At 38.4% G+C, this 10,599-nt stretch overlaps 1 protein-coding gene across 1 annotated transcript in view; it reads right to left on the bottom strand.

The window, feature by feature from the left end:
* Nucleotides 1-1,094: 1,094 nt before the first annotated feature.
* Nucleotides 1,095-10,599, bottom strand: part of rbm24a (RNA binding motif protein 24a) — a 10,971-nt gene continuing 1,466 nt past the window's right edge. Inside the window, exons 2-4 of the mRNA XM_077195728.1 lie at nucleotides 10,527-10,599; nucleotides 10,101-10,155; nucleotides 1,095-2,384 (exon numbers count right to left, since the gene is read on the bottom strand). The exon at nucleotides 10,527-10,599 is cut by the window's right edge and continues 51 nt beyond it. Of these exons, the coding sequence (XP_077051843.1) occupies nucleotides 2,042-2,384; nucleotides 10,101-10,155; nucleotides 10,527-10,599 (471 nt within the window). The 3' untranslated portion in view covers nucleotides 1,095-2,041. The remainder of the gene's footprint in view (nucleotides 2,385-10,100; nucleotides 10,156-10,526) is intronic.

Below are 10,599 nucleotides of genomic sequence, written 5' to 3' on the forward strand. Positions count from 1 at the left end.
TTGTTATTATTCTTGGTTTTTTTCTTCTTCTCATATTTTCCCTTGTAAGAAAGAGTTCAAGTATAAAATTCTCAACAGTGTAAAATAGCCCATCTGATGCATATTTAAAGCAATAAAAGCACAGCATCCATCCTCGACATTGACAATACATTCTAGTGTATGAAGCAGCATATCCCTTCGCTCTTTTTTTTGTGTCCTTTTAAACAGTTCTGGATATGACAAATGGATATAACATGCCCCCAAAACAAAAGGCCTGCAATAAAACAAATGTCATACGACAGGCATTAAACTAGCTGATATTTAATGTCATGTTCTAAAATTCCAAATGTATTGAAAAAAAACAACAAAAAAAGATTTGTACAGTGCACATACAGAATTGCATTTTAAATAAGTCCTACAACAACACTTTTGGTTGAGTATGTTAATAATACTACAACTAAGCCTACTCAATAACTTATAATAATAATAATAATAATAATAATAATAATAATATGCCATGAGATGAATACATTATATCCATACAGTACCGCTTCCAAGTCTGTGATCTTAGAGCGCAACATAAGTCAACTCAAAATAAATATCTTAAATAGCAGATCTCTTTAAATAGCATTACAAATGTAAGGCACACAAGAACCCTCGGATCCTTTCGCTATAGTGCTGTTCTGTAAAGAGTTGCTCATTGAAATACATAGACCTTAGTAAGTGTGCTGGTGCGCAGTGAACATATAAAGACCAGACCCATGGCGGATAGCTTGCGGTGACTTTCCTCTCTTATCACGACTCCAGATAAAGATCAGTCGCTGATATTGGGAAGATCCACAGGTCTGTCCCAATCCTCTTTAGGATAAGAAGAAGTGGGAAATGTTGACAGACCCGAAGCAGGATCGGTTCCAGGGATAAAACGGCAACAGCTCAACGAACCAGCGATCTTTCCAGAGCAATCCGACTGTGTGTGTGTGTGTGTGTGTGTGTGTCAGTGCCTGTTCCTTCCAACACAACAGTTGCTCCCTGATTCTAGTACTAATACTGAGCAATGCCACATTATTTTTCCCTACATAGTCATCTTAGTGTGTGTGTGTGTGTGTGTGTGTGTCATGTACGCCCACAGACAGACATTAACACTTACATTTGTGTATAACGGTGTACATGTTAGTCCGTGTGTGTTTTGTAAGTATATAATACAATACATGTCAGTCTTTTTGTCTTTTTTGTCTTTTTTGAGAGTACCTTCAAATTGTTCGATGCCCAGTGTGGGGGAGCAAAAGAAAATCTCTCCTATTCCTGCTCTTTGTTTTGTTTTTTCCCCCTGTTTGCTTTGCATAGGTCAGGAGGTCAACGCAGGAGTCAAAGAAAGAGGGGACATTCAGCATCAGATAGATAAAAAGGTAGTTCACAAAACATAAAACATGCTAACACTGGATCTTTCTCCATTTCCGTCGCCACAGTTAGGTCTACTATCCCTGATTGGCAGAGTTTGTCGTTTCGAATTCGCTGAAAAAATGCTCCATTTCCCTGATGATCAAAAAAAAATGTACTTGAGAAGACGACAGAACAAAACGAGCCCTCAAATAAATGAGAATAAATATAAAGGTAAGGGGCCCTAGAATCAAAACAATGAGGGACATTTCCGAGCATCCTTCGGAAAAACAGTCGCCTACATTAAATGACAGCATCGGGACTTTAGGTTTTCGTCTACCACAGTGATTAGTCGCTCCTTCCGCAATAAATATCCTACTCTAATATTAATCATAGTAATAAAGGTAACATAATAATGAGTAAAAAGCTAGATTCCGTCCTTTCCTGCGATTTTTTTTTTGGTTTTGATGTTTTCTTTTCTTTAAATCACAGCAAGTTGGAAACCAATGTAGTTCCCATCTCACTAAAAATAATAATAATAATCTCTCTACCAATTACTATCCCCCTCCCTCGTCTTCCTCCTCTTGCAATCAACCCACAACCAGCAACTATCTTCGTCACCATCATCTAGTAGCATTCGCTGGGCGTCGACTCCCTGCGCGTCTCCAATCCGCCGCTTTGGTTGCTATTGCATTCGTTCGGCTTGTAGTTGTTGAGGCTGGTATTGACCGAAAGCAGCGGCGGCGGCCGCGGTTCCTGGAGCCGCGGTCGCTAATGGTTGTTGCATGGCGTAGCCGTAGCCGGCGGCTGCTACGTAGCCGGTTGCGGCAGGAGAAGCCGCGTACGGATACTGCTCGTACGCCGCAGCGGCTGCCGCTGTCGCAGCGCTAGCGTACTGAGCGTACGCGGCGCCTGTGTAGTCGATGTACGGCGAAGACGCTGTAGCGGAAGCCGTCGCTGGCTGGAGGTGAGGGATGACCATGCTGGGTTGCATGAAGGCCTGCGGGTACACATAGTGAGTTGGGATCCTGCGAGAGACAAACACAACAGCACGTTAGCATTGCATTATGGACGCAGCAAATAGAAAACCACAACTATAGCGTGGCCAAAGCACCCAATTTCCAAAATTCAGTAACACCCAAGGAAATGCCTGCTAGTGATTATTAGAGATGTAAGGTTGCCAAAATAGATATCTCTCAGTACAACTGTAATGTCCGTGCCACTAGCGTTAACAAAGAATTACTGTTTTCAAACAGGTTTTGCAAAACAAACAGATGCTCCTCCCCCAAACTCACATCATTGGCTGAGTCACTGTTGCCATGTTGGGTTTGTTTAGATGCTTAAAGAGATAGTTCACCCAAAAAATTAAAATTCTGTCACTAATTACTAACCCTCATGTCCTTCCAAACCTGTAAGAGTTTCGTTCATCGTTGGAACACAAATTAAGATTTTTAATGAAATCTGAGAGCTTTCTGTGCCTCCATTGACAGCCACGCAACTACCACTTTGATGCTTCAAAATGTTCATGAATAGATCGTAAAACTAATCCATATGAATTGAGCTGTATAGTCCAAATTTTCTGAAGAGACTCGATCGCTTTAGATGAGGAACAGATTGAAGTTAGGAAATCTGTTCATCATATAAAACGATCGTGTCTCTTCTGAAAATTTTGCACTAATCCTCAATTCATATGGATTAGATTTACAATCTCCTTATTAACTTTTTGAAGCTTCAAAGTGGTAGTTGTGTAGCTGTTAATCGAGGGACGGAAAGCTCTCAGATTTAATCAAAAAGATCTTATGGGTTTGGAACGACACCAGGGCGAGTTATTAATTACAGAAATGTTTCGATAGTCAGTGTTTACATATTTAAGGGTAAAAGTAAAGTAATCAATTAATTTTATCCTCTGATAATTAAATCACCAACTTAAAACCATTTGGACATTCCCTGAGTAAGTGATTAGTCAAACAAGCAGATGCTCCGCCTCCAAAGTCACACCATTGGCTAAGCCACTGTTGCTATGTCAGCCTGGTCGGGATTCTCAAACAAACAGAGCAATGATTTGATTGCAACACAGTGTTTACACTTTTTCTGGCAAATCAACATATATATAGAACAAAGAACAAAACACACTTGGTTTAGGCATTTTTAAACTACAGCTACAGTTTAATTTTACTATGCCAAAAAAAAAAATTATAGAAAAAAAGTGTACAGGAAAAAGCATACATTGACTTTAACAATCAGTTATTAATACGTGGGTCAAAAGTTGTCCTAAGACAAAAACAGGTATTGTTCAAAATTCATGTAATACTTTGATGAAAGGTTTTGATCCACTTCAAATGTTGACTACTGTATTTTGTTTGTTCTCTCTTGTTTTGGCAAGTGTTTATAATTTCCGTGTTTGACAGCTTGGACAAAAATTATATCGGCACAATTTGGCATGTTTCATTGCGTTATCATCACAAATAAAACAATTGATTCCAAGCACAACTATGCAATATGCTTACAAAATCTTTTAATAATATTTGCATAAAGGGTGATGTCATTTTTCCTAGGCCGGACATCACTGCATCTATGGGCCGCTGAAGTCATGCTAAAAGTTCAACAACCGCTGTCCGTCGTGTGAAACGAGGGAACGTTGGACCCAGGAGAGGAGAAGAGGAGATGAGGGGAGCATTGTGAATATGTCAGGGCTACTTTGACAGCTGGACAGTTTTCAAAAAGGGACGTTGCTGGCTGTTTCCCCCTCCAACACTTAGACAATGAGCCTCGGGCTGGACAGCAAACACAGAGGGGAGTTTTGATTAAATAAGCAATCAGGAACAAAGAGCCCATTCTGCCTTTCATTACGTACCCCGTCACACTTTCAGAGCGCTTTGCACATTTACTGTCCGCACTAAACAGACGGGTGAGAACTTTTTATACGAGTTCAGGGATGCATTGGATCACCAATAACTCACTAAATATGAGTCAAGACAATGCGACTACATTATAGACAGGGTTCGTATACAGATACTGTAAAATTACTTTTCAAGAACTACTTTTTTGGTTTTCAAGGGCTCCAATCAGAGATCTCACTTATCAAACAATATCTTTATTATCGTTTAAATTCTAAAAAAGGTCAACAAAAATAAAACAAAATGGTAACGTGCAGCATATGCAATTACAGTGTTAACTCTAACCATTAAAAAAAAATACTATGACAAAGATATCGCTTTCCTTATTCAAACTGATTGTCCTCCCATGAATATATGATTGACCTGAAAGGTCATATACTTGGGTATTTATGAGCAATATCACACTTATAGCCATGTAAAATGCCTCTATGTCTATATACCTTTTCAGAAATGAATTTCAAAAAGTCAAATTCAAGTACTTTGAGCATTTTAAGCACCTTGTACGAACCCTGTATAGAAGACTGTGAGAACTGAGGTTAAGAAATCCCCACAAAAAAATTTAAGTGAATCATCTGAGCTTATGATGAAATTTGACTACATCTCCTTTGACGTGTACGTAAGTCCCACCATGAGGATTAGTAGATGGTGTTTAAGACTGGAATTTGAGCTGATTACATCCAATAATTAGTGGAAAAAGTGAGAGAATGTTTCTATCATGGCAACCCTATTTGTAGCACACCATTATATCAATCAAACCTGACCAAACTCAAAAAACCTCTGCCCCAAATTAAAGAAAATAAGCATAACACAGGCATCAAGAAATAATGAGCAACAGAACGTATTACCCACATCAACTCAAAAAACAAACAAAAAAAATCACTCACAGAATACCATAATTGAGAGGAATAAAATTAAACCTTCCTTTTTCTCTCTCAGGTCAAAGGGCAAAGATGCTCCTATGAAATCTTTCATAGATGCCTTGCCAGCCTGAGGTGACAGCAGGGATTGTGTTAATATAGACTACCATCATACACAAATAACAGTGGGAACATACTGTAGGCTTCAAACAGGGAGAAGATCACATTCAACCTGAACAGGCATCATCACAACAACACAAAAACAAAACCACACACAGGTGACTCGTTTCAGAAATATCAAATATAGTCCCATATCAGGCTGGTCTGTTATTGTTATTGTTATTGTTAGCACATTGGGATTCATACAACTGAACAAGCAGTCGAAGAGAAGTACCAAGTTAGAGAACTCTAGCGCAACCGCTTTAGTGTTAAATAAAGCCCAGTGAGTGACAGCGAGGGCTGGCCGCTATTTTCTGCTTGTGCTGATTTCTAAATGCAAAAAGATTAATCTTCTGTATCCGTCTAGTAAGCGCTTGATCAGATGCATAGTCACATTCTCTTGTTTCACATGATTCATGATGACCATGACTTGAGAAAAATGGATGTATAAATAAAACTGGTGATCAGGTTCTCTGAAATAAAGATTAAAAATAACTTGTTACTATGCCACTCATCTTTGTCTAGACCATTGAGGTTTGTGTCTAAATAAAGGTTAACTAGTTCTACAGATCTAGAAAACACATGTTGTCATCGGTGAAGATCTCAGCTGTACAACCACTATCAGGGCAACTAGACATGGAAACTGAATTAGAAAGATGCATCTAATCATCATCTATATACGTGGTTTTTACACATTATGGTCAGATTTACTAACATCTTACTAACTCTCTTTTGGCGTTTAAAAAATTAGCGCTGAAAAGGCGTGGACAGTAATGTTTGCGGCTAGCTTATTGCATATGCATTTATAGGAGCTTCCCTTTCAGACGCAAAATTGATGGGAGTATTTAAGTGAATCATGTAACGTCATTTACTAAAGTTTGCGCTAGTCAGTTTACTGGTACTTTTATTTGTCCTCAGTTGATCACGCGCAGAACTGTCCACTCCCATCGGCGCATTAACGGGATTACGCTCTTGCCCTGTTTAGTAAATCTGGCCCGATGTGTGATGATGGCCCAACATGGAAAGTTGCAGAACAGGCATGACTTTGCAGATTTCAAACCTGACCCATATGTTACACAGTCCCAATTTGACTACCAACACCATTTGGTTGCATTTGGTGATACAACACAGTCTAAAATGTCTGAAAGAGGATCTATTATGCCCTTTTACAAAGTCTTGATGTTGTTTTTGGTCTCTACAACAGGTTTTCCTGTTTGAATGTTGATTATTTTCCTCATATACTCCAATGTTGCGGCTCCTCTCTTCCCAGTCTGTCAGTAACGCTCTGTTTACTTCCTGTCTCTATGAAGCCCCGCCTTCTGAAAAGCACACTGTGCTCTGATTGGTCAGCTGGATCAGTGTGTTGTGATTGGTCGAGCGCTTCGAGTGTGTTTGGGAAATGTCCCGCCCCTTACCATAACCGCCAGTTTAACACACTACTAACTAACTCAACCAGGCCCCGCCCCTTTATTCTGCGTATGAATTATTATAATGAGGAATATTGTGACGCATTCCCGGAAGAAACTCAAGACTACAATGGAGGCGTTTCAGGGAGTTCAGAAACACTGAAAAAGAGAATATCTAAGAGCTTTTTAATGCTCAAATAGCAACATTACACACTAAAGAAAGATGAACATGGAAAAAAAGCATCTTTAAAACAATGCACTGCTGCTATGCGAGAGGTGCAATCTCAGTGGCACATGTTGGGCCTTGTTGAGTTTATCTCGAAGCTAAATGTCAGGAGCAGCCCAGCACCCTAAACTGAGAGCGAGTGTGTGACAGTGACCGGTGTGTGTGTGTGTGTGTGTGTGTGTGTGTGTGTGTGAGTGTGAGAGAGAGAGAGAGAGAGAGAGAGAGAGAGAGAGAGAGAGTGTGAGAGAGAGAGAGAGAGAGAGAGAGAGAGAGAGAGCTTCGTGCGACTGCAGTGTCAGCATTACAGCCTTTGTGCAAAACAATGGTGAAGCTTGTTTTCCTTAACGCCGCACGGGTCATGTGACGAAGGCTCGCTCAGGGGGCTGTGGCATCCAGACATTTGTTTGTGACACAGAGGCTCACAACATGGCAAACACATGCATGCATGTCACAAACAGACACACACACACACACACTCACCCACTCGCATACGCACACGCTGAGGAATCCTCCACTGATTAAATAATCACACTGAACGCATGCGACCTTTCTACATGCTGCTGATCTTACAGTAGATTGTCTGCCTTTGGAGTGATATATACTACTGTATGGGTGTTTTTCTTTTTTAAAGAAATTAATACTTTTACTATTCAGTAAGGATGCGTTGAATCCAAGATTACCCCATTTATCATTTTAACTTTATATTCAAAGAATATTGAAAAAAATGCATCACAGTTTCCACTAAAATATGAACCCACACAACAGTTTTCAACATTGATAATCATAAATATTTCTTGAGCGTCAAATCATCATATTAGAATGATTTCTGAAGGATCATGTGACACTGAAGACTGGACTAATGATGCTGAAAATTCAGCTCTAAACACTGGAATAAATGACATTTTAAAAATGGAAATATTTCATAATATTACTGTTTGTAAATGCAGAGCGGAAGAGACTTTTCAAAAACATTACAAAAATATGTTTGAATGATAGTGTAGTTTTACACGCGAAGTAGGATAAATAAATAAACCCTCATGTCATTCCATACCTGTATTTTCTTTCTAAAGACATAAAATAGAATGAGATAGAATTCATGAGCCGTTCATTTCCATATAGTAAACGCACATGGTGATTTTTAATGCCAAGCTCCAAAGATGGCACCAAAAAAATAGATTTCAAATCTTCTGAACCAACATTGTATGAGAAACCAACCAAACAATTATTCACTGATAAGACACAAAAGAACCAATGTAATTTGGTTTAAATGCATGAGTTTTGCATTTTTTTTAAATCAAATAGCCACTTAAATTTCTGTACATCACACAAAGCCACCATAATCTATATAAATAAAGATTATTGGAGTATGTTTTAGAAGAAAATCAGTGCTGGGCAACGATTAATCGCATGCAAAATAAAAATGTGTGTTTACACAATATACGTGTGTGTACAGTGTATAATTCTTTTGTATATATAAATACACACATATGCATGTATATATTTAAGAAATATTTGCATGTATATATATTTATATTACATATAAACAAATATTTTATAAATAAATAGATTTTTCTTAAATATATACATGCATGTGTGTGTATTTATATATACAAATTAATTACACACCGTACACACACATATATTATGTTGACACAAACTTTTATTTATGATGCCATTAATCGTGATTAATTGTTGCCCGGCTCTAATATTTCAGTCTGTCTACTATAAAATTTCATGTGTAATTCAATGCATGCTTCAAATGAATCAATGCTTCTTTTTATTCTGATGCTTTTTTTGGAGCTTGGCATTATAAAAATAATCTACTTTTGTTGTATAGAAAAGAGCATCTCAGACATCCATCATAAAAGAGAGTAAATTTGTAGGGCGAACTGTCCGGTTGGTTTAAGAAATACAGAAATGGATGACAGGGAATGTACAAGCACATCATCACCGACTCTAGGGACTCTGGATCCACTGCAGGACGCCTTATAGGGCCAGAGAAAAGAGAGACAGAGAATGAGAGCTGAAAAAGAGGAGAAGTGAACAGACACAATGGAGATGGGAGAGAACGGTGAAGGGTGAGTATGTGTCAAAGTCTCTGTGGTGTGAGTGTGACAGGACTCCCAATCAGTGAGCAAAATAAAACCGCAACGTGCAAGTTTGTAGTCGGGCTGTTGGGTTGGCGTGAAGAGGGATCAACAACGGCACACAAAACAAAATGGCACGCAAGACACCAGAAAACACAACAAAGGTGAAAACAAACCAAAATAATCAAAAACACAAGCTCCAGCAATAAAAAACGTGAAGAAAATAAAAGGAAGCAAACTTTGCTCCGTGGCAAAGTCATCACTCCTCCACAACACGGAAACTCAGCACCCCAAAAACCAGCCTTTTTTCCATTGAAATTAAAAAAATGCACACAGTTAAGCTATCAACACCACTTCATAACGGTAAAAAGGCACACACAGCTCTATGTACTATTAAAAGTGAAAGTCCAAACCAAAATAAAACCAACGTACATGCATCTGTAATCACCATTTTCGAGCTTGTGTGTTTGAGTCTACAGGTACTGTAGCTACAGATCTGCACTATTCCTCAAACCACCAGTTATCTTAACCCAAATCGAGCCTGTCGGACCAGAGAAAGATAGACAACATTGAGTCAGGCTGTGTTGTCCAGTGTAAACTCACATACTGTACACACACACACACATACCCTCTCAACATCAAAGTATTAAATAAGATTCAGAAATAACATCATGTCGTACCTAATATCTATGTATTAAAATTAGTGCTGGGCAACGATTAATCGCATCCAAAATAAAGGTTTTTGTTCGTGTACTGTGTATAATTATGTTGTATATATAAATACACACATATGCATGTATACATTTAAGAAATATTTGCAAGTATATACATTTATATTTTATATATATTTTATTTTTTAATTTTTCTTAAATGTATACATGCGTGTATATGCAGAATAATTATACACAGTACACACACATATATTATGTAAACAAACGTTTATTTTGGATGCGATTAATTGCAATTAATCGTTGCCCAGCACTAATTAAAATACATTTGTTAATGACATATCCTCTGTGATGTCATAATCTGGTCTTAAACCTGGTTTGATATTTAAAACTACCACTGAACACATGCATAATCAACCTATTCTAGATCTTCCCGTTACTCACCCATATGGCCTTTGGATGAAAGCTGGGTGAATCTGAGGGACGCCGAAGGTGAAACCTGCACATGAAAACAGGATTTTTACTACTAATATTATATAAACCTGCTAAAGATGACTGTACTTAAACATTACAACAACTGTGTTGTAGAAATCTGCTGAGTCAGTGCATACATGATCTACAGTTAATCACATCATAACATCTTTAATCTCCTTTACAGTCACTGTTTACAATTAATTACGAGCTGAAAACCTTAAGTAAACATCTGCGCATGTACAAAGAAACTATAGAATGGAAAAAATGCCCATGCTGTGGTTAAAAAATAATGCATCTGCGGTTTGTCCAGTCAATATGTAAAAGAGCAACGGCATTGGTGTGCAATGGCTTCCACTCATGAATATTATTTTCATGTCTTTTCTCTTCAAGCCTCACCTGGCTGCATGACCCGTGGCTTGGCTCCGAGATAAGCCAGGTTAACGTTGGCCTTTCTGCCGTCAATGATGGG

The sequence above is a fragment of the Siphateles boraxobius genome, unplaced genomic scaffold (genome assembly GCF_051911475.1).
Source record: "Siphateles boraxobius isolate OS27281-9 unplaced genomic scaffold, OSU_SipBor_1 35, whole genome shotgun sequence".
Taxonomy (NCBI): domain Eukaryota; kingdom Metazoa; phylum Chordata; class Actinopteri; order Cypriniformes; family Leuciscidae; genus Siphateles; species Siphateles boraxobius.